We start from the raw sequence: 26,057 nt of genomic DNA, 5'->3' as shown, positions 1-26,057 counted from the left end.
CGCTCCGTAATGTGAGCCTGAGTTATGATCAGTCATTGGGCGACAAGTCGTTTCTTATAACGCACAGAATAATCATCCTGCAGGGGGCGAATGGTGGCTCAGAAAGCCAATCCTCCACTGTAGCGACTTCAAATTTCACGGCGTTTTATGTCTTATTAGAAACATATGTACACAATAGATGTAAACTTTTAAATATGCTACGTACAAGGATTGGTTTCAACCATGAAAATGGATATCTAGCTCATCAATATCTAAAAAAAAAAAGGATTTTACGAATCGTTGTGTACTTATCTGTGATTGGCTAATCACAGCAGCGCTGAGAAAAGGAACAGGGAGCATGTGACAAAGCCGTCCGTTTTAGACGCAATCTGGATGGTAAATTACGCCTGGAAAAAAATACTGAGAAATTTACAATTTAATTAAAGATAAAAAAAAATCTCAAAAGAAGAATTAAAATAAGATAATTATTTTTTAAACCCACTAAACCACGCCCATCTCTGAAACCCATTTCATGCTAATTTCCATTCCATCCGCTTGTTCAATTTCTATGGCTCCAGTGAGAGTCAGTCAGCTGGAGACTGATCCAAACATCAGAAGAGAAAAAGACGTGAGGAAATAAACAGCTGTGCATCAGAAAGAGACGGTCATGGCATCGATAAATCTCGGGTTTAACGGGGCTCGTAAAAAAGCGGCAGCGCGCATCAGAGCCGTAGAGAGGAGGAATCTGATCACCGTGTGCAGGTAAAATCTGATTACACATTCATCATCTGACACACTGCAGCACACCGGCGGCACAGAACATGTGTGGTGATGTCATTGTTATTTTTTTTAGCAAGTTTGTTTTTGCATATTGCTGATGCCGGATCAGGAGAGATGAGATGATGTACGTGTACTGCACACAGAAGCGCCGATCTGAGATCTGTCATCAGAGCATCACGTCATATAGATGGAGTCTGTAGAAAAAGTACTGTGGTGAATACTGATCTACAGTGGTGCTCGTGCGATATTGAATTTACAGTGTGCTACAAAATACTCCAAGAAGGCGTATAAAAACGTTTTTACAAGGGTAGATGTTTAAAACATGTTAAAAATGTTCTATCATGGAGCCTTGTCCAAAATATGGTATTGAAATAGTAGCCTACATGTCCAAAAAAAAAAACAAAACCTGACACCATTTGTTTTTATTTTACAAAATGATTGACACCTGCTCTGGTCTTATAGCTTGTGATTATTGAAACTTAAAAAGATTTTAACTTGAGAATAAAGGTTTGAAATATGCGTTGCTAATAAAGTATGATAACTTTATTAGTGTTTTTTTTTTTCATATACTAGTTTTAAAAAACATATTACCTTGGCTCATTGGAAAAGCATGAGCAAAAGTCCAAAAACGTACCTTTGCAATACATTCAATGACGTTTCCATCTGAAATGAACACTAGTGGCAGTAAAACACCAACAACTTCTATCCTTTTCAGATAAATTATAATTACAAGGGCGGGTTATCAATTAATAAATACTTATTTTCATGTGGTTATTTGCACAGTATAATGTTATTATGACCTCAATACGTTTTAACATAGAGCATGATATGTAAACTAACAAACTTATATATGTAAGAAACACATATGGCTTATATGGTATTGCACTTGTACAAACAAGCTAAAATGACATGGAAATGTGTTTTTATTTCACATTTGCTTAGTGCATTTGGAATTATTCACTGGACATTTCACTTTGAAAGTATCGCAAAACATTCAAGAAGCAACATAATATAATGTTTGTCATGACAACTCCCTTCGTGTTTGGCATGGTAATGGGTATGAAAGTGTTGATATATTTGGTCTTGCGGAATAGATCTGCTACACTGCTGCTTTTATTGCTGCTGCTGCAGAGCAAGTACGGGACTTGCTACTTCCAACAAATATGCAATACTCTGCTGTGAGCAAGTAAGACATGCTGCTGCTGTACAATAGGGCTGTCCTCTAATAGTCGACTAATTGCGCTTAGAGGCTTAGTTGACTAAAATTTTATTAGTTGCTTAATCGCAGGGGGAAAAAATCCACAGGAAGTGGCGAAGTCATGCAGTCTGTGATGGACAGGTCTTAACAAATGGTCTATGTGGTAAATGCAGTACATCGGGCAGGACATCCAAACTCTCGCCTATGATTCATCGACATCACATATGGCTTATATTCAAAAAACATGTAAGTAGTAGCTACTTTACTTGTCAGCTCGCTTTAACGTTAACCTAGAAAAATGTGGGCTATTCAAGTGTTTGTGTTTAGTGTGAAAGCTGAATAGTAACACACTTACTGCATGACAGCTAACATGGAGGCGTCGGCGCGATCACTTGGAATTAAAATACTCTGTCATTTGTGGTCATACAGATAAGAGTAATACATCTTTTGAATCTGTGAAGAGTCAATTTGTGTGCACTCACAATAACAACAAGACGTTGTGCTTTTGTAAAATAATGAAAGCCAACTGGGTGCACTTTCTGCCGTCTCTCTCTGTGAACTTGAGTGCGCCCAAAAAACTGAAAAAAAAAAACTTAAACTCCATGTAAACCTGCCTCACAGATATGAAAAATATGTATCTATAGAAAGTGAATTGTCTAATTTAAATGATTAGTTCACTTCTGAATGAAAATTTCCTCATAATTTACTCACCCCCATGTCATCCAAGATGTTCATGTCTTTCTTTCTTCAGTCAAAAAGAAATTAAGGTTTTTGATGAAAACATTCCAGGATTATTCTCCTTATAGTGGACTTCAATGGTCTCCAAACGGTTGAAGGTCAAAATTACAGTTTCAGTGCAGCTTCAAAGGGCTTTAAACCAGACGAGGAATAAGAGTCTTATCTAGCAAAACGATCAGTCATTTTCTTAAAAAAAATACAACTCGCAAGTGCTTCCACCATTCCGCTTTCCGTATTCTTCAAAAAGTTTACGCTGTATGTCCTATGCCTTCCCTATTCTACTTACGGAAAAAGTCCACTATAAGGAGAATAATCCTGGAATGTTTTCATCAAAAACCTTAATTTCTTTTTGACTGAAGAAAGAAAGACATGAACATCTTGGATGACATGGGGGTGGGTAAATTGTCAGGAAAATTTTATTTGAAAGTGGACTAATCCTTTAAAATGAACCAATTCAAATGGAAAACAAATATTCTCAGGTTATGTAATCCATATGAAATGTGCATTAGGCACATCCACTAATGCAAAGAGATGACAAGTCCACTTCATCTGCAGCCGAAAATAGAGAAAACACAGTTTATCAATTAATTATTAAAATGTTAAAGGTGCCATCAAATTGAAAATTGAATTTACCTTGGCATAGTTGAATAACAAGAGTTCAGTACATGGAAATGACATACAGTGAGTCTCAAACACCATTGTTTCCTCCTTCTTATATAAATCTCATTTGTTTAAAAGACCTCCGAAGAACAGGCGAATCTCAACATAACACCGACTGTTACATAACAGTCGGGATCATTAATATGTGCGCCCCCAATATTTGCATATGCCAGCCCATGTTCAAGGCATTACACAAGCCAGTATTAACGTCTGGATCTGTGCACAGCTGAATCATCAGACTAGGTAAGCAAGCAAGGACAACAGCGAAAAATGGCAGATGGAGCAATAATAACTGACATGATCCATGATAACATGATATTTTTAGTGATATTTGTAAATTGTCTTTCTAAATGTTTCGTTAGCATGTTGCTAATGTACTGTTAAATGTGGTTAAAGTTACCATCATTTCTTACTGTATTCACGGAGACAAGAGCCGTCGTTATTTTCATTATTAAACACTTGCAGTCTGTATAATTCATAAACACAACTTCATTCTTTATAAATCTCTCCAACAGTGTAGCATTAGCCGTTAGCCACGGAGCACTATTAAACTCATTCAGAATCAAATGTAAACATTCAAATAAATACTATACTTACGCGATTAGACATGCTGCATGACAAACACTTTGTGAAGATCCATTTTGAGGGTTATATTATCTGTGTGAACTTTGTTTATGCAACGATAGAGTCGAGAGCTTGGGAGGGGGCGGAGAGCGCGAGAAATTAAAGGGGGCGCAGCCTGAATCGGCGCATTTCTAATTATGCCTCAAAATAGGCAGTTAAAAAAATTTATAAAAAAAAATCTATGGGGTATTTTGAGCTGAAACTTCAGACACATTCAGGGGACACCTTAGACTTGTATTACATCTTGTAAAAAAACGTTCGATGGCACCTTTAAAGCAATCTCCTTGCTGTGTTTCCTCAACACATTTATAATCATTACTTCTACCAGTGCGCTGTGGCAAGCTTTATGTGTGCTCTTGTGCACAGATTAGGCTATGTATGTAGGCAATAAATGCTCTTTATTATGATTTATATGGTTTATTAATAAACTTGCGATTAGTCAACTAATCACTTAAAATGATTGACTACTAGTCGACCAGAAAAATCTTTACTTGAGGGCAGCCCTACTGTACAATATGGCGTACATGAATTACCCATAGCAGATCTATACAGGTGGAGCTGGGGAAGGTGGAGGGTTTCTGAAAGCGCGCTGCACTAAGGCAAATGCTCGGTGTATTTGAGGGTTGAGCAGCGAGCTCACTGGCTACTAATACAGCAGGAACCAATCAGCTGTGTCCTATAGATAATGATGTGATTGCAAGCAGGTTAAATTAAGGACCTGTTAGCTTGTGCCATCTAGGGTTTCATGACAGAACTTTGAATTTTGCACAAATGTCGCCATGGGCATGTTGAAAATATACATTATATACTGAGTAGCAAGCCAGTATTCCATTTTGAACGTAGTCTTTTTTCTCTTTTTAACATTTTTAATATGTTATATATTATGTCTTTCCACAACCTTTTGAAATAAGTAATGTCAGTGGTATTTGTTGTTAGACTTTCCTTATCTAGGATGGAATCAGAACATGTAGATGAATATGATTAATTACATTAATATGTCTAATTAGGCAGCGGCGTACAGGGCAGGTTTGAAGCAGAAAAAGCATCAGTCTGAACACAAATGAATGTCATACCCATCAGGGGGCACAGCAGGAATTGGCCAATCAAAAGGCTTGGAGCGTGACGTGACGTGTCCACACAATCACAGTGAGACCGAAGCTCACGGCTCAGACAAATAAAGCCATTTTACTATTTGTGTCTGAGGAAGAAAGACTAGATAAGCAAAATCCATTTCCTCTCATGTTTATCCTGTGATATCTGATCCAGAGTTCATTCAGGACTGAAATAAATCACTGCTGGTCTTTTCTGAGTGATAATACTGTCTGTGATGTTCAACGAATCATGAAAGGAAGTTCACTTTGTCAGAGAGTCTTAAATGAAGTCTTGAATGCTCTTAAAATGATCATGAAACTTCAAAGAAGTTCAGAGGTTTTCGGACCTTCTCAAATGAAATGTCAGGCTGGTTTAATCTACGTCAGATGTCACAAGATGGCTTCTTGACAAATTCCATTTTTGGTGTTATGAATATCAGATTTAATATTCTCAATGTGACATTTCATCATGTCATTTTAAAGTGATTTGGAATCTCTCTTTGTGTATCAATATTTCATACATTGGTGCCACATGACCTCATTACATTGCATATTTATTTTGTGCCAGGTATTGTCTCAGAAATAAATATTCAAATCCTTGGCATACAACACTGCTGTGCATTTAATAATAATTTTTAGTTTTTGAGTTACGTAAGATGATAGTTATTCGTCTCTGGTTCAAACTTGTTCATCTTTTTTTCACATTTGCTCTGCGTGTTTTAGAAAGGAAATGTCAGTAGTGAAATTATCTCTGAAATGACATTTGCATGAAGGCTGCTGGGTATTTGGAAGTCATGAGGAGACGCATAAAAGCACAGGAGCTGCCGATAATGAAAAGGACAGTCATTTATGCCATAATTACATCTGATGAGAACGTATTAAACAGCTCTAATGGTGCTCCACAAAACACAAGATCGCCATTGACTCTTAAATGCTCTTTTAGGGGTTTTTAAAAGCTTTATTTTAGGGTTTTACTGGAGACTCAGCGCTTTTTTTATATATTAGCTCTGAATTAGACATCTGTTTGTATCTCTGCTGAACTTTTTTTTTTATCTGTGTCAGCGTGTCCAATAGCGGTGATGTTATTGTTAACTAAAACTAGCCAATTAAAATAATTTTGTTAACTGAAATAAAGCTAGATTTATAATCAACATTTCTCTCACTGCCTATTGGCATTATGGTATTGTTGCGTTAAATTAAGGCCAAATCTTAGAAGGTAGCATACTTAAGTTAATTATTTACACAATTAAAGTTTGTCAGAGTTTAACTGTACAAGCTGTTAGAGTTTAAACTGTCATGCTCATGATTGTGTATTTGTGTGTGTGTTTGAGTATGCAGGTTCTCAGTGAAGACCCTCATTGATCGCTCATGTTTTGAGACGATAGACGACACATCTGCTGAGTTCATCAACTTTGTCTCCATTCTAGAACATATTCTGAGCCATAGACTGAAAGGTGAGGCAGAAAGCACACACACACACACACACACACACTGAAATTAGGAACTGCATTTCATCTTGATATGAGCATCACATTTTTAGAAAACGAAACTGGACCTGATAGTATACCTTCAACTATAATACACCGATTAAGCATAACATTATGACCACTGACAGATGAAGTGTATAACAATAATTATCTCTTCATCACAGCACCTGTTAGTGGGTGGGATATATTAGGCAGCAAGTGAGCATTTTGTCCTCAAAGTTGATGTGTCAGAAGCAGGAAAAATGGGCAAGCGTAAGGATTTGAGCGAGTTTGACAAGGGCTAAATTGTGATGGCTAGATGTCTGGGTCAGAGCACCTCCAAAACTGCAGCTCTTGTGGGGTGCTCCCGGTCTGCAGCGGTCCAAGGCAGGAACAGTGGCGAACCAGCTTCAGGGTCATGGGCGGCCGAGGCTCATTGATGCATGTGGGGAGCGAAGGCTGGCCCGTGTGGTCCGAACCAACAGACCAGCTACTGTAGCTCAAATTGCTCAAGAAGTTAATGCTGGTTCTAAAAGAAAGGTATCAGAATACACTGTGCATTGCAGTTTGTTGCGTATGGGGCTGCACAGCCGCAGACCAGTCTGTGTACGTGTGCATCACTTACCTGGGGAACACATGGCACCAGGATGCACTATGGGAAGAAGGCAAGCCGGTGGAGGCAGTGTGATGCTTTGGGCAATGTTTTGCTGGGAAACCTTGGGTCCTGCCATCCATGTGGATTAGAGCTGCACGATTAATCATATCGCAATCGCAATGTCAAGCTTGTGCGATTATATGACGCAAAATGCTGCGATTTTATGAAATAAGATAATAATGAGTTAATAAATAAATAAAAAAATACATGTGTGGACACAACAACCTTGTGAATCTGAGAGCTGTTTGCCCATTTTATACACCGCTAATAAAAAGAAGACCAGTCAGTTTCAGTTTAGGCAGTGGCATGTGTGGCGCGCATGGTCATGACTTTTCCGGTGTGCAGCGCAGAGAACGGGTAAAGAAGGATGCGGAGCAAACGGTCACTGAACTGGTGGCAAGAAAAAACGCTACCTGTGTTATATGGCGATATTTTGGCTATAAGATTATAAACCCAGATTAGTAGTGGTTGAAGAGGAAAGAGGATTTAATTCGGTATCGCACGCAGCGCTGTTATCGGTGCGCACATGACGCACATACATACAAGGCTCGCGCGCACAGAGAGAGAGAGAGAGAGAGAGAGAGAGAGGCGCGTTATAGCTCGCGAACTCCAAATTGATTTCTCTTTCGCGTACTACTCAGTGCACTTGGATGGTCACATACACGCATTGTGTCAGTCAAAATACCCCTCTCAGCAAGTATTCATGTAAACACATTCAGTTATGTCTTAATTGAACGAGGTGAGAATTCGGATGTATCTGTCCGATGTGTGCGTGCATGTCTTACTCTTAAAGTGACAGCAACCTATAAATACCTGCTGTGGTCTGTCATGTAAATCAAACAACAAAACACAGCTTTAACAAAGATTAATCTATATTAAATTTATACAATGAACAGTGTCATTTTACATTTAATTATTACATTTCTGTGCATGAAAATTAATACTACAGTTAGACCTTATACGTTATTTGTAACTTTATGTAGTATTTATCTATGCTTGTTGTAATTGGTGTACAGTATTTGTTCTTTTTACAGTCTGTTCACTTCTGTTATGATCTGTGACGTCATAACCGTGATGTGATCCGAACCGTGAGTTTTGTGATCCGTTGAACCACTACAGATTAGTAAAGAAACAAATATCTTAAATGGGATTATAACAAGTTTGCAGTAATGCAAAGATGTTATTTAATTTCATAAAAATATTTTAATTTGAAAACGCTGTGCATTTGTTTGCTGTTGTTGCTAGTTTGAGTTGAGAAATACACATTTCAGCATTATCAGTAATCTGTGTGTGTATTTCCATTGAGAACCAAGCAAGATGACTCATGATACTATTTGTTTATTATATCGCTATCGCAAATCGCAATCGCAATATTGACCTCAATAATCGCAATATGACATTTTCCCCAAATCGTGCAGCCCTAATGTGGATGTTACTTTGACACGTACCACCTACCTAAGCATTGTTGCAGACCATGTACACCCTTCAATGGAAACGGTATTCCCTGGTGGCTGTGGCCTCTTTCAGCAGGATAATGTGCCCTGCCACAAAGCAAAAATGGTTCAGGAATGGTTTGAGGAGCACAACAACGAGTTTGAGGTGTTGACTTGGCCTCCAAATTCCCCAAATCTCAATCCAATCGAGCATCTGTGGGATGTGCTGAACAAACAAGTCCGATCCATGGAGGCTCCACCTCGCAGCTTACAGGACTTAAAGGATCTGCTGCTAACATCTTGGTGCCAGATACCACAGCACACCTTCAGGGGTCTAGTGGAGTCCATGCCTCGAGGGGTCAGGGCTGTTTTGGCAGCAAACCAACACAATATTAGGAAGGTGGTCATAATGTTATGCCTGATCGGTATATATACTGCACTTGTTCTCTAAGCCTTTGGCCATTGTAGTTATAGATAACTATTAAGGATGTCCTGATCAAGTTTTGTGCCCCCGATCCGATCCGAGTATCTGCCGATACCAAGTCCCGATCCAATACTTGTATTTTTCTGGTGCTTGGTGCTAAACACATTAAATATATTAAAATCAATCTAATGGTTTGCAATCCCACTTGAAGGATGCATACACCACCTACTAGCAAGACACCTGCGTGACAGCTGATGTAAAATAAAGGGTCGGGCTTAGGCTAGCCAAAACCAATCAGTTAAAAAAAAAAAATTAAATCGGCTCAGAACATCCCTTATAAGTATAGTAACATATTGTTTGTGTTAAAGTGTTGTTTTTTTTGCTGTTGCATGTATATTGCATATAACAAAATGTATGTAAAAATTGATTAATAAACATAATATTCCAACACACACACACTTCTTGATGTGAGTTATGCCAAAAGCTTCACACACCATTGCATAGTGATGCTGTGATGCATGCTGCTAAAAGACCCCCCACACACACACGCGGCTGATGAAATGAGGTATAAATACAGCACAGAGTGCCTCATTTTGGGTTAGAAGAGCTCCAACGACTCTAACAGCATGACAAAACAGTTCTCACTTACATATCGCTGATTTTCAGCCTTTCAGCAATATTTGATCTCTCTATGTTTATGTTCTCGGAAACATCTTAAAAGGCTAAAAATCCCTGTGGAGCTCGTCACTTGTCAGATTCAACCCTTTCAATTACTAGCTCAGATATTTACCCACAATGCCGTTGCACTAAAACATAGTGCAACTGGATACAAACAGTGTTTGTTTTTCTAGAATAGTTTTGCATCTGAATTAATGCACAGTTGTTCTTGTATAATCAAACTGCTTTTACACTGTATTGTGTGTGTTTTCTCTGTGTAGGTCAGGTCAGCTGGTTTGGTTACGAGAGCCCGCGCAGTTTCTGGGATTACATACGTGTGGCGTGTATTAAAGTCCCACACAGCTGCATCCACAGCATCGAGAACATGGAGAACGTCCGCAGCTCTAGAGCAAAGGTCAGGACCCACATGTCTGTGCCGCTGCTGTTTGCAGGGTGTTTGGTGTAGTGTTATTTTAAGATTATTTATTTACACTGAAGGTCAAAAGTTTGGAATAATTTCAATTTTTTTTATGTTTTTAAGTCTCTTATCCTCACCAATGCTGCATTTATTTGATGAAAAATACAGTAAAATCAGTAATGTTGTGAAATATTACACTTTTGTATATACAATAGTGTATATACTACACTCTAAAAATAATAATGTGTTGGCTCAATAAAAAAAAAAAAACAGTTTTCATCAATTTTGCAAGAAGAACTTAATAATTTGTAGCATAAACACAAATTTTTAAGTTGATTACTCAAAAAAAAAAAAAAAAAAAAATGAAGTTGCTCCAACTACCAGAGTTGTAGCCCTGGATCCAATTAGCATAATCTTATCTGTTTCAGTTCAAATCGACAGCTATCATAGCACATGATAGCGTAACTCATTTAACATTTATATTTGATGAACAAGTAAGATATTGCTTGTCACTGGCATTAGCGCAGTCATTGCTTATAGAGTCAATGTAGTGTTTACTTTCATGTATCTACTCTTTAGAACAATGGTAACCACAAAAACTTCAACATTACAGAAGCTCTTTTAAATGTCAAACAGAACCTCATTAAGCACTAACTGGTCTCTCCCTTCACTGAAAACAAATAAATGAACACTTAATTAATTAACACATTTTTATTCTTCTTATCCAGTCCTATGCAAAGCATGGTGGGAACTAGAAATCCACTGCCTAATGTGAAGTGAAGTTATCAAGACTACAGTTACTACAACCTAATTTTTAGAAAAAAGCCTATTAACTCAATAATTTTAGTTTAAATTACAGACGATATTAAGTTGATGTAATGATCAACATTATGTCAACAGAACTCAACAAAACAATATTTGCAACTTAAAAGGTTTAATTAAAACAATAAAAGATAAGATAAAAGCTTGTCTTTAGCTGATCACATGCCTGATTAAAGTATGCCTGGTTAATATTTTGAATTTATTTTTATATTTTCAGTTTTAGTAATTTTATTATGTGCATTTGTAATTTTTTTAAATTTTATTTTAGTTAGTTTCCAATGCAACATTTAAAGGTGCCCTAGAACTTTTTTTTAAAAGATGTAATAAAAGTCTAAGGTGTCCCCTGAATGTGTCTGTGAAGTTTCAGCTCAAAATACCCCATAGATTTTTTTTGATTCATTTTTGGGGCATAATTAGAAATGAGCCGATTCAGGGTGTGTGGCCCTTTAAATCTGGTGCTCCACATCCCAAGAGCTCGTGCTTGCCTTAAACAACATAAAAAAAGTTCAAACAGCTAATATAACCCTCAAAATGGATCTTTACAAAGTGTTCGTCATGCAGCATGTCTAATCGCGTAAGTACAGTGTTTATTTTGATATTTACATTGATTCTGAATGAGTTTGAGGCTATGCTCCGTGGCTAACGGCTAATGCTACACTGTTTTATAAAGAATGAAGTTGTGTTTATGAATTATACAGACTGCAAGTGTTTTAAAATGAAAATAGCGATGGCTCTTGTCTCCGTGAATACAGTAATAAACGACGGTAACTTTAACCACATTTAACAGTACATTAGCAACATGCTAACGAAACATTTAGAAAGACAATTTACAAATATCACTAAAAATATCATGTTATCATGGATCATTTCAGTTATTATTGCTCCATCTGCCATTTTTTGCTATTGTCCTTGCTTGCTTTACCTAGTCTGTTGATTCGGCTGTGGACATCCAGACGTTCTGCCCTTGTCTAATGCCTTTAATAATGTTGGGAACATGGGCTGGCATATGCAAATATAGGGGGCGTACACCCCGACTGTTACGTAACAGTCGGTGTTATGTTGAGATTCGCCTGTTCTTCTGAGGTCTTTTAAACAAATGACATTTATATAAGAAGGAGGAAACAATGGAGTTTGAGACTCAATGTATGTCTTTTCCATGTACTGAACTCTTGTTATTTAACTTTGCTGAGGTAAATTCAATTTTTGAATCTAGGGCACCTTTAACATTTTCATTTAAGTATTTAAATTTAAGTTTTTCATTTGATATTTATATTTTATTGTACTTCATTTTATTTAACAAAAATGATTTTTAATAGTTTTGGATCACACATGTGATCACAAAGTAAACCAGAGGAAACAAGACCTCCCAGAGCAGACCTGTCCTGTTTAAATCTGGTATTATCATCTGTTTTGTGTGATCTGATCACAAGTAGTCAGCTATAACAGATAGTCGGCTCAAATGTTTTTCCATACTATCGGATAAATGGGATCTGTATCCTCACTCAGTTGAATTACTTCAGGCTTTTGTGGTTGACAGGTAAGAGCAACACTCTCTCTCTCTCTCTCTCTCGTTCTCTCTCTCTCAGGGTCGTGCCTGGATTAGAGTGGCGTTAATGGAGAAGCGTTTGTCTGAATACATCTCTGCAGCTCTGAGAGACTTCAAAACTACACGGTACTTTTTCTTTATGCAGCTCTCACAGACACGCACACTGACACTCTCATTTTTATTGCAGGCTGATTGTGATAAAAACTTTTTATGAGTCTCTGTTGTCAGCCTCTCCACAACAGTGATTGTTTAAACATGGCGACTTCACCAAAATAAAAGCAGCACCGTATGGCAAAAAACGTAAGGATATTGAGTTGACAAAAATGCATTGTGTCATCAATAATTCTTCCTTGTATACCAGTTTAATATGCAGAGACATCTAAAAGTCAGCCATTTATAGGTCGACTTCCTGAAGGCTCTGCAGTTCTTTCAGAGCATTGCTTTGTTGTGAGTTTGATGCAAGTTTGAGGGTGGGAACAATGGAAAAACTGTTTGCCTGATTTTTTTTTTTTTTTTATATTTTTAGTATTTAAAAAAAAACAACAACAACTACAAAATGTGTTGAAGATCTGTCTTGTGTTTATTTGTCAGGAGGTTTTATGAGGAGGGGGCTGTAGTTCTGGGGGAGGAGGCGGGGCTTCTGGCAGATACTCTGATTGGACTGAATGCCATTGACTTCAGGTACATTTATGTTCATTCACTTCCTTTCTGTGGGTGGCAGTGACATTCAGCTGTGCCGCAGCAGGACAGGATGTTGATCATTCATTAAATGGGTGGCGTTCCATAAACACCTGCTGACACGAGTCACACACGTTCCTGCACACACACACACACGCACACACACACACTGTCTGATCAAGTGAATTTGTTGACCTATGCTGAAATTCTCATCTTCAATTGACAGTTTCTGTCTGAAAGGGGAGGGGCTTGATGAGAGCTGTCCCGTCGTCATTGACTACACACCGTACCTGAAATTCACACAAACGTAAGAGTGCTACACAAAATCACACATATAAACATGCTGACATTGACCACATGCATTAAGGCCTCTTAATGCATGTGATTGAATATTATATATTCAGTATACATTGTGTGTGCTGTAGTTCTGACAGCATCAGCAGCGATGAGGAGGAAATGAGAACGCTGGGCAGCAGTGGCAGTGAAGCAGGCACTCCTGAATCCCACATGGCCGCCAGTCTGATGGCCGATCAGAGCACTTGGTACAGCAAGAGCAAAAGACTTGAGCAGAAATACAGAGTCGTGCTGGAACAGAAGGTGAGGATGAGTACTAATCATATGGCTTCTGCAGTATGCAGTATGTATAGTATACTGTGTGCATATTTGCCAAAATGCATAGTACACAACCAGAGCACACTGTGAGCTTCCCTTCACATTTATCTTGATTATCATTGGCTGTGTATGAAAATCTTTCAAGCATGCTGCATTAAATCATGTCTAAATTCATCATTTTGTGGAACATATACTACCGTTCAAAAGTTTGGGGTTGGTACGATTTTTTTAAAAAGACTTTAAAGCTCACCTAAGCTGCATTTATTTGATCAAAAATTCATAAATATTATTAGAAATATTATTACAATTTGAAATTACTGTTTGGTATTTTAAATTTTTTTTAATGTAATTTATTTCCTGTAATACAAAGCTGAATTTTCAGCATCATTACTCCAGTCTTCAGTGTCACATGATCCTTCAGAAATCATTCTAATATGCTGATGTATTTTTTTTTTTGATTTCTTGATGAATAGAAAGTTCAAATGAACAGAATTTATTTGAAATATTATTTTTTTATAACAATGTAACAAAGTCTTTACTGTTATTTTTGATCAATTTAAGGAATCCTTGCTGAATAAAAGTATTGATATCTTTAAGAAAAATCTTACAGACCCCAAACGTTTGAATGGTGGTGTATACACTGATTCAGATTCTGTAATCAGTTTTCATACTGATTTATATCCTAACTGCTATTGAACAAAAAAAATCATCCTTTTAAATTGCTTTAGATCATTTAATGTCAACAAAAGGCTAAAACAATTCTTACCGAGCATATGCATGTATTGTTAAAAGCTCATTGTTTAATCATTTTTTTTTTCTATTAATTTGGCATAAAAAGTTAAAAGTTACATTTCATTCCCTCAAGTATTCATATTTATGGTGAAGAATGAACCAAAAGTGATCGTATCTCTGTTTTGACTAATTGTCTGATTTTGCATACTGTTTTTTTTTTTTTTAAGTATGTCATATGGAATACATACTTTGCCATGTGCAGTAAGCAGTAAACTAGTTTTCCTTATCCTGTGCTGAACTTTGAATGTTAAACTGGGTGCTGTTTCTAGATCAGTGATTCTCAGTGCTCCTAATTTTAAGTATCTGGTCTGACACCCTTAAATCAGGTCATGGGGTCTGTACTGATGAGCTGATGAGTTCAGTCAGGTTTGTTAGATAAGAGAGACATCCTGGGGGCGCCCAGGAGCAAGACCATGAAACACTGACACAGATTACATTAACTATTATAATTGTTTAGGGTTATCTGGAGGAGTTGGTGCGTCTGAGGGAAGCTCAGCTGTCCGAGTCTGTCTCTCAAAATAAATCTCTACTGCAGCAGCTCACAGACACGGAAATCAGCCACAAAGTGGAGAAAGAGCAGCTGGAGATCATCATACTGGAGCTGCAGGATCAGCTGTAAGTTTGAACTGCTGTTATTTTAGTATTTTATGTATAGTTTTTTACTATTTTATACATGCTTTTATTTTTATGTTTCCAGTTTTCATTTCAATTTCAATGAAATTTTTGTGATTTTGTAATGTGCTTTAGGGCTGGAGCGGTATGATACAGTATATTGTTACAACAGTATAAAATGTCTATCATTAGAGATTTTGCTATATCGGGGTATGTAAATATATAGCACTGTTGACATTTCTGAATGATGAAATGTATGAATGATAATAAAAAAAGCAGGACGTGCTTGATGTTAAAAAATGTTGCAATATATCCTGAAAAGGCTCGTGCTGACACACTGCCAAAGTGCGCACACAGAAAGCCGCCTCTCTCAGAAGTCAATCGCGATTTTGGGAAATGCTCGATGTTAAAAAGTGTTATTAAGCACAATAAGCAGTTAAAAAGAACTCAATGCGGTGCACTGGCTTATTGACACATAGCATAAGCACATGCACAGAAAGCCGTCTCTCAGCATCGCAAATTCAGTTCTCTTTCACTTCTTATGCGCTTGAATGGTCGAATACACCCACAATTATGTCAAAATGCCCATCATGTGGAGTATTCATGTAAACACAGCCGGTTATGTCTCAAGTGAAAGTAAACCGGATGTGTATCAGTATAATGGATCCGTGCCTTTGGTCTTAAAGTGACAGCAGCCTAATATACCTGCTGCTCTGTGTCATTAATGTGATCAAACAAAAAAGACAATAACTTACTTTTTTAGCTTTAATAAGAACACATTTATATTTAATTCATACAGTAAATGTTATTTTTAGTTTTGATTATTACATTTCTGTACTAATTCTAACTACATGTTAAATAAACTTATTGTACCTGAAAAACATAATTTAAGTCATAATTTTTTTATATTGTATTTGTCCTATTGTTTGTAATTTGCTTCTCTTTTCTTATATTTAATAACAGAAATGAGATAAAATAACACAAAATGACCAAAAATAGTCAAACCAAAAATTATTCAGACACTAGATATAATTTTTTACTAGTGGGTGCAGGACACTATAGTTCATTTATGCAAGTGAGGTTAGCAAAATAAAGTAAACTGTGACATATTATACCCAAAAAATTCTTCATACAGTGGACTACCAGTAAACATTTGGGACCTAAGATTATTCAGACACTTTGACCTGACTATGTTTTGCTTAAGTGTTATCTGACATAATTAAAGGTGCCATCGAACGTTTTTTTACAAGATGTAATATAAGTCTAAGGTGTCCCCTGAATGTGTCTGTGAAGTTTCAGCTCAAAATACCCCATATATTTTTTTTAATAAATTTTTTTAACTGCCTATTTTGGGGCATAATTAGAAATGCACCGATTCAGGCTGCGACCCCTTTAATTCCTCACGCTCCCCGCCCCTGGAGCTCACACTTGCCTTAAACAGCATAAACAAAGTTCACACAGCTAATATAACCCTCAAAATGGATCTTTGCAAAGTGTTCGTCATGCATGCTGCATGCATACATCAGATCATGTGAGTATAGTATTTATTTGGATGTTTACATTTGATTCTGAATGAGTTTGATAGTGCTCCGTGGCTAAAGCTAACATTACACACTGTTGGAGAGATTTATAAACAATGAAGTTGTGTTTATGAATTATACAGACTGCAAGTGTTTAATAATGAAAATAACGACAGTCTTGTCTCCGTGAATACAGTAATAAACGATGGTAACTTTAACCACATTTAACAGTACATTAGCAACATGCTAACGAAACATTTAGAAAGACAATTCACAAATATCACTAAAAATATCATGATATCATGGATCATGTCAGTTATTATCGCTCCATCTGCCATTTTTCGCTATTGTTCTTGCTTGCCTACCTAGTCTGATGATTCAGCTGTGCACAGATCCAGACGTTAATACTGGCTTGTGTAATGCCTTGAACATGGGCTGGCATATGCAAATATTGGGGGCGTACATATTAATGATCCCGACTGTTACGTAACAGTCGGTGTTATGTTGAGATTCGCCTGTTCTTCAGAGGTCTTTTAAACAAATGAGATTTACACAAGAAGGAGGAAACAATGGAGTTTGAGACTCTCTGTATGTCATTTCCATGTACTAAACTCTTGTTATTGAACTATGCCAAGGTAAATTCAATTTTCCATTCAATGGCACCTTTAAGATAATTTTTTTCTGACACAGTTTAACTCTGAGATCTTGTCATATTTTATTAGCTTTTTTTAAACTATAGTGAATAAACTGTGTTAATGAATGAAATGTTCAAGGTGTCTGAATAAATTTTGGTTTGACTGTATATCGTGATGTATATCGTTATTGTGAAATAAGAATTTGGTCATATCGCCCACGCACCTCTAAAGTGCTTTTGTATTAGGCATGTGATTAAACTAAATTGTGGTTGGTTACTGAATATGACACTGGATTTTGCAAAGAAATGCCGCATACAAAAGTGGTGCAACTGTTTAGTAAATTTGCCTTTGTATGCGTGATTCATGTTAATGGAAATATGCTGTAGCAGGAGGGAAAAAGTTTGTCTCCCTGTGAAGAGATCTTTGCAGTTCGGTCTCATTTATCATGCAGTTATTATGCTGTTCATTTATTTTGGTTGCACAAGGTGCTGTAGCAGAAGAACGGTTAATCTTTAGCATTTTCCATGGCTGCAGAGTGTCAGTACGGATGATCTCTGAATGTTTCCTGCCTCCTGAGCCCTCCGATTCGTTTCTCCTCTCATTCTTTCAGACAGCTGGAGTTCACGGTTCAAATGAGCCTTGGAGAGCTGTCTGCTTTAGGAGACGTCAGAAGCTAAACCAGAGCAGGGTTGCTATGGAGACAGACGCAAATAAGTTAATAGATTATTGCAGCATGTAAGCGGGGAGAGGATTTGATCGATAGAGAGGGGGAATGAATGAAAAACTAGAGGAGAGACTGTTCAGAGGAGAAAGAATTTGTTTGTTTGCATGTACTTTTTAGTTTATTGGCACTTCTTCTTACTAAACAAACTTACATGAATGAGCTATTCTATCTATCTATCTATCTATCTATCTATCTATCATCACCATTCAAAAGTTTTTTTAAAAAAGAAATTAATACTTTCATTTAGCAAGAACACATTAAATTGATCAAAAGTGACAGTAAAGACATTTATAATGTTAAATTAACTAATCCTGAAAAAAATGTATATCGGTTTCCACAAAAATATTAATCAACACAACCATTTTCAACATTGATAATAATAAGAAATGTTTCTTGAACACCAAATCATCATATTAGAACGATATCTGAAGGATCATGTGACACTGAAGACTGGAGTAATGATGCTGAAAATTCAGCTTTGCATCACAGGAAAAAATTACATGTTAAAATATATTCAAATAGAAAACAGTTGTTTTAAGTATTGTGCAATATTATTGCACAACATTACAGTTTTTACTACATTTTTGATCAAATTAAAACATTTTAAAAAAAGTAAAAAATCTTTCTGACCTATGTAGTGTGCAGTATGCTAGTTTGTATTCCATTATGATCTCTTTTAATCTGGAGAGAGGTCGCTGATGGCAAAGGATGGTCTGAGGTGTTTAATTGAATCATGAAGATCATTCGCTGCATTGCAGACCTAGAACAGTGTTTTCAGTCTGTCTGGCAATAGCTGCTTGAAAAGTTATTTTCTTCTATGACCAGATTCAAGCAGTTTATGTTTATATGTTGTTTATCGGAGTAGAAACAAGTCCGTCTCTCTCTGTCCATGTGAAGCCGTTTGTGTTTCACTGCATCAGCTGCAGCGGACCATCTGTTCGAATCAATACAGAGAGCCGTGAGTGTTTGCAGACCGCCAGGAGTGATTTTTCAGCTGAGTAGTCAGTTTGGAAATCCAATTGCTGAGGTTAAAGACTCTTTTTATGGATGAGAATATTTGACATTGATATTCCATGTTTCAGATGTTGAGTTTTGATCAGTGACTTGTTGATGAAGTTATATACACACTCACCAGCCACTTTATTAGGTACACCTTGCTAGTATCGGGTTGGACCACTTTTGCTTCCAGAACTGCCTTAATTCTTTGTAGCATAGATTCAACAAGGTGCTGGAAACATTTCTCAGTGATTTTGGTCTATGTTGACATGATCGCATCACGTAGTCGCTGCAGATTTGCAGATGATGCGAATCTCCCTTTCCACCACATCCCAAAGCTGCTCTATTGGATTATGATCAGGTGACTGTGGAGGTCATTTGAGTATAGTGAACTCGTCGTGATGTTCAAGAAACCAGTTTGAGATGATTTGAGCTTTATGGCATGGTGGAAGTAGGCATCAGAAGATGGGTACACTGTGCTCATAAAGGGATGGACATGGTCAGCAACAATACTCAGGTAGGCTGTGGTATTTAAATGATGCTAAATTGGTACTAAGAGTGCACCAAAGAGTGCCAAGAAAATATTTCCCACACTTACACCACTAGCACCAGGATGGATACATGCTTTCATGTTGTTTACGCCAAATTCTGATCCTACCATCTGAATGTTGCAGCAGAAATCGAGACTCATTAGACCAGGCAACTTTTTTCCAATCTGCTATTGTCTAATTTTGGTGAGCCCATGTTAATTATAGCCTCAGGTGCCTGTTCTTATCTGACAGGAGCAGCAGCGGTGTGTCTTCTGCTTCAAGGTTTGACATGTTGTGCGTTCAGAGATGCTCTTCTTCATACTTTAGTTGTATTAGTCTTTAGTTGTATTTAGTCACATTCGAAGTCACTTAAATCAACTTTCTTCCCCAGTTGAACTTCAGCAGATCGCCATGTCTAAATTCATTGAGTTGCTGCCATGTGATTGGCTGATTAGATATTTGCGTTAACGAGCAGTTGAACAGGTGTATTGAATAAAGTGGCTGGTGAGTGTATTTATTTTTACAAAACGGTTAATTCCTGTCCTTGATTCTAATTGGTCAATAGAATGACCGCTTCACCCAATGGTTCTGTGTATCACTGCACAACACCCTTAGCAACCACTCTTCTGTTCTCAATTGATATTGTTCATTGAAGCTTACAATACTGTATTATGTATTGAGTATTGTAAGAAAAAGATCGAGTGAGTGAGTTTATTACCTGCATTCAGATTTAGCATAGGTCAGTCCTATGTTCATAATAAAAAATCTGTTTAAATGTCCAATGTATTATCCTGTCCTTTTAAAAGTTAAGGGGTTTTCCCATGACTGACAGCGCTAGTCAAAGCATTTGTCAGTTGTGTCTTGTTCCGTGTTCACAACAATTCAGTCTTTTCAATATAAACGTCTTCACTACTGACTGACACATTCATAAAGACAGCCTTTGCCGCCATCTAATGGCGTAATAATGTAACTTCTGTTGCTGTTCACAGTCAGGGACTATTTTTTCCAGCGGAAGGAATGCTTTAGTGAAAGTTTACTTCATGAAAGTTGCATTGATGCATATTTTTGGCTTTAATATTTGTATTGTGTGGTAACCGTTTTATAAAAGCAATAAGGTACTTGAGGCTAGTGCTGTATCGTGAATGAGTAACCCTAACCCTAACAACACCCTTCAGCCGTGACTTATTCACGATACCTCTCGTACCTTATTGCTTTTATAAAACGGTTACATATACTGCATTTTCAACTTTTTAGCACTGTCTCTTTCAATGTCAGTGTTTGTTCCTCCAGGACGGTACTGAAGAACCATGACCTGCGCTCCAGACAGGAGCTTACCTCACACCTGACAAACCAATGGCCCTCACCTGGCACTTTGGATACCAATGCTGTTGCCTTGGATACGCTCCTGTACAGAAAACGCACAGGACCATGGGAGGAGTATGTACTTCCTGTTTTTGTACTTCATAAATGTATCCTCTCAGGTTACGCATGTCCTTATGACATACGTACAGCTTCACACCACAGCTCATCTTATATTGAATTCCAGTCAAGTTCCTCATGGTCAGCGAATGATTCAGGAAGCAACGGCTCTCGGGCTCTAGATTTAGCTCACGTCTGCAGCTCTCAAATCACATTACAGTATTGGCATACTTCCTACGGCCATCACTCTCATGTATTGATAACCTACAGAGGGTTATTAAATGGGTTGCTCTAATTGTAACCCAAACTTCAACTGGTATTTCTCACAAAAAAATATCATGTTATTTTCAATTATTTTATTGCATTATTTTAATGACAGTTAAGCACATTTCCTCCCAAAAATGACTGTCATGTGTATAGACCTTTTTTAAAATTCCCATTATTTTCAGTGGTGTTAAATGTTCATTACTGAAATGTAATATTTTTAATGCATTACAAATTTTTATTGAAATCAATCGGCATAAATACGTATAATTTATACACATTTTATACAATTTATAAAACAATTTATATACATAACTGTTTTATACAATTGTTTATATTTTATATTTAAAAATCTATTTTTAATATAACATTCCAAAAACATTTTTTATATATATATATTTTTTTAAAATAATAAATTAATAAATTAGCTATTTCATTTATTTTATAATTTATATATTTTATAATATTTAAGAAAGCATTTCTAATATAACATTCTAAAAAAAATTTGAAAAAATCTTATGTATATAAAAATATTAACTTTTCAATTATTTTGCATTTTTAATATTTTTTATAATAAATATTAACAATTTTATTTTTTTGTTATAACATTGTAAGAAATCTTGATGGTTTTAAAATATGTATTTTTAAGCAAAATATATATATATTTTTTAATATTTTATAACCCATGTGTATGTCTACAGTAAAAGCTTCCAGAGTTTGGAGCAGCTTTCTGCGGATATGAGTCTCTCTCAGATGTCTCTCGATCCAGCACAACTGAACACTCACAGTCTGGACGGCAAGGCAGGACTTACACACTGGCACAGAGAAGGTTTGTGATGTGTGTTATGAGTCAGCTATGGTGACATCATTCTCTGATAATGAGTTCTATTATAGATGATGTCATTTCTCAAAGGAAGGGTCTTTATACCACCTGAGGGAAGATAACAGCACCCATTCCTCAATATTAGTTAGAATTGCATGAAAAAAAAAGTAAATTATGCACATTCACTGCACATTTTACATTAGCAATTGTAGTAGGTCATTGCATATTTTAATGCCTACAGAAAATTCACAAACTTTGCACAGAAAAGCATGATTCAGAAATGGTATAAAAACACAAATGTCTCCACAAATGTTGTCTACTGCTCTTCCTTTTGCTTCTTTAATAACATCAGCCTTGTGAAATGATATTAGTAATGTCTCCACACTCTACTACTGTGTATACATGGTTGTGTTTTCACAGGGAAAGAGGATACTCCGTCTCTGAGGGGTTTGTGTGGTTCGTTAACCTCAATGGCCAGTTACAAATCTCTGGCCAGTCTGAAGTCCAGTGAATATCTGGCCAGTCCAACAACAGACATGACCAGCCCAGGACTGACCCCGTCCTGAACGCAGAGACAAGTATGGACATATACACGCACACAAGCTTACGCATACACAAACACACCGTCCTGCTTGAGATGGTGTGGGCTTCAAACTGAGGAGAAGAAATGAAAACCTACCATCCTCAGAGCTTCTAAGAGACATCAGACAAGATGACACCACAGTGCTGTCCTGACTGGTTTTAGTTTCATTTGTGCAGTTTCATTTTCAAATGTGAACATTTGGTCGTTGAAGTCCATAGCTAGTTTAAGCATTAGCATTAGTGAATGTTGAGCATAATGAATCACGATGAATGACAATCTTGACTCAGGACATCAGTCAATTTCAGCTATTTGTGGAATTCCCAGATCAAATGACTGCTGTTTTTGCAAAGGCCATAGATACAGCTTTTCTTGCTGTTTTATTTTGTGCTCCTGTTCTTAAAATTTGTCCGTAACGCTGAGTCATTGACCCCTGCTTAACTCTGATTGGCCTTCAGAAAATGGTCCTGGAAAAAGCCAAACACATCATAGCACATCACAGCTATACTAGCACAGATATATAGGAAATTGGTTGTCTGAGCCAATGGCCAATTTATGATGATCTTTCACTATTTTATTTAATTTAATTTAATTTAATTTTATTGCCAACTAAAACAATTAGCTTAAAGGGTTAGTTCACCCCAAAATGAAAATTCTGTCATTAATTACTCATCCTCATGTCGTTCCAAACCCGTAAGACCTTTGTTCATCTTCGTAACACAAATTAAGATAATTTTGATGAAATCAGCAACGCAATTATCACTTTCAAGGCCCAGAAAGGTGGTAAAGACTACGTTAAAATAGTCCATGTGACTACATTGGTTCAGCCTGAAGTGACGAGTTTTTGTGCGCAAAAAAACGACAAAAATAATGACTTCATTCAACAATTTCTTCTCTTATGTGTCTGTCTGTTCACGTGGTAAACACGGTTTTACATCAGAACGCCAGTTTTACATCAGAACGAAGTATTTGATGCTTCATAACGTTAAAGTTGAAACACTGTAGTCACATGGACTATTTTAATGATGTCTTTACTGGGCCTTGAAAGTGGTAATTGCATTGCTTTCTTTGGAGGATCAGAAACCTCTCGGATTTCATCAAAAATATCTTAATTTTTATTCTGAAGATGAACAAAGGTCTTACAGGTTTAGAATGACATAAGGGTGAGTAATTAATGACAGAAATTTCATTTTTGCGTGAACTAACTCTTTAAACTTAAAACGGCCTTAAAATAGCTTTCAAAATGTTAACATAAATGAATAGCTGTGATATTCAATAAGAGGATGTGACAGTTTTATCCATTAGAAATTGTTGGGATTGTGAGAAGTGGGTGTTCTGTATTAGAATGTGGAAAATTGGATGATGGAGCCCTAATAATATAGAATTGTCCGATGATGACAGAGAAGTGCGAACAACACTTTCCATCTTTTGTCTTTTAAGGGTGTAAGAGGCATGTGATTTCAGACATTTCTCTGCTGTGATGAATGTGGATGTTAATACTTTTTTTTTCTGGATTTTAACAGAAGTGTTTGAGAATCACTCAATCCTCTTACATGAAGATTTCATACATATTCATGAGTTCTGTGATTTACATATTCATACAACACTCAAACATCAGTTTTGCATTTTTTCCCGCCATCACTCAGAGATAGTGGCTAATGTGCACTGGTGTAAAGCATTGCCATGCATTTTTATAATATATAAGAATAATATGGATGATAAATAATATGATGTACATTAGACCGAAACAAAAATGTATTCAGAACCTAAAGCGAATATCTTGTAACTTGATTTGTAATCGTCAGAACTAGGGTTGTAAATTTAATAGGAAAAAAAGTAATGTAGTTAATAATAATTTCCTCTAAGTTGTATGTAAATGCTGTAATTTTCCTACCTCCAGAGTAATTCATGTTTAAAGTACCACTTTGTTTCTGCAAACCTCGACTGTATAATGGACTATAGGCCAGTTATGTTCAATAAGATGGACATAAATAACATATTGACTTCTACAGTCTATTCAATGCATTACCCATCTGCCACAAAAATGTTAATGTCTTATTATTATTTTCATTAGGGTTTTTTTTTCTATATATGTGGTTTGATTACTAAATCAGCATGTTTTAATTAATGTATTTCATTAATTTTAAATCAGTTTTAATCATTGACAGCCCCAGTCTGAACCCTTTTTTAAATGGTTTAATTTTAGAATTAAGTTGTTTGAAGTTTAAATTAAATTGACCACTCCTAATACTGCTGCTGAGATTTACAAAAATAATAAACATTAAATGTTACTAGTGTGATTTGATCATAAAAACAGACCTTTTTATAAAATCAGGATAAGAGGCATGCTATGTATGGAAATATTGAACATATTAAGAAATGTGTATGATTGCTCATTATCAGCACACCATTAACAGAAATTCCAGGGAAACACGTATGCAGAATTCCCTTTGTTGCCACTCATTTGAAATAGTCTTGTTGGCTTGTATGTTGCCTTGCTAAACATCCATGTTCTTTGTGTTCAAGAATGTGTCATCTGCCTGTGTGTGACTTCATTTCTGTACCGCAGAAATACACGTTTTACATGTGAAACGCATGTTTTACACTGTTCAGAGCTAGTCTATTCAGAAACCGGTACATCCGTGCATCTCAGTGTTTTTTTTAAATGTCCAATGTGGAATGAAGAAAATGCATTTCAGTGCTTAAGTGTTACTTTTCAGTTTCGTTAAAGAGTTTTAGCCTTAAACTTGAGAAAAGTTAACACTTGTTTGGAAGACTGCAGAATTATCTCCTTTACAGACATTTTTGAATGTATTTTTTTTTTCTCTCAGTACTTTTAAATCTGTTTTTATGATTGAGTTTTTGTTTTGTTTTCTCTTTAAATTTCTGTTGCACTGTGACAGAAATAATTTGGGTGAGGGCGCACAGATGAATATCATATATTCATTATAATTTAGCCTCAATATGTTCAGTCAAATTACACTTTACGTCCTCATCTTGTTTTTCAATAAATTTAAATGTATATACAAGCTTGGCTGAATGCTGATTTTGTCTCATTGGCTATTAACATTGTCACACAACTTCATCACATCGCATGTTTAATTCTGTATTTAATGTCCAGTTATCAATACAAATTATTTGCAATATTGTTTAAAAACAGAATGTAAACTAGAGATTGCACAAATTAATTCTGATTTTCATTACACTGGAAATAGAAGGTCTGGCACATTGCATTATGTTATCCAGTGTAATAAGTAATTTGTGCTTACATTGCATAAACTACATTTTTACAGACTGCATGAGATCTTATGTGCCCACAGTTTAAGCAACATGACTAACAATATTCTGGATCTGACTGAATAAAGAAATCAAGACAATGAC

The 26,057-nt window shown here is 36.4% G+C and overlaps 1 protein-coding gene across 2 annotated transcripts; it reads left to right on the top strand.

Moving 5' to 3' along the window:
* Positions 1 to 166: 166 nt before the first annotated feature.
* On the top strand, positions 167 to 23,275 carry rundc3b (RUN domain containing 3b). Of its 2 annotated transcripts, none has more exons than XM_048153128.1 (11): positions 167 to 741; positions 6,409 to 6,524; positions 9,987 to 10,120; positions 12,532 to 12,617; positions 13,083 to 13,172; positions 13,396 to 13,476; positions 13,595 to 13,766; positions 15,031 to 15,188; positions 20,866 to 21,027; positions 21,975 to 22,102; positions 22,517 to 23,275. In XM_048153128.1, exons 1-11 carry the CDS (start codon positions 647 to 649, stop codon positions 22,660 to 22,662), a joined length of 1,368 nt encoding a protein of 455 aa, XP_048009085.1. In that variant the 5' UTR covers positions 167 to 646; the 3' UTR covers positions 22,663 to 23,275. The 2 variants fall into 2 exon arrangements, with proteins under 2 accessions (XP_048009085.1, XP_048009086.1); XM_048153129.1 differs by having other exon boundaries at positions 198 to 741; positions 20,881 to 21,027.
* Positions 23,276 to 26,057: the final 2,782 nt, after the last annotated feature.

The sequence above is a fragment of the Megalobrama amblycephala genome, linkage group LG13 (genome assembly GCF_018812025.1).
Source record: "Megalobrama amblycephala isolate DHTTF-2021 linkage group LG13, ASM1881202v1, whole genome shotgun sequence".
Classification (NCBI taxonomy): Eukaryota; Metazoa; Chordata; class Actinopteri; order Cypriniformes; family Xenocyprididae; genus Megalobrama; species Megalobrama amblycephala.
This window is presented reverse-complemented; position numbering and strand designations above follow the sequence as displayed.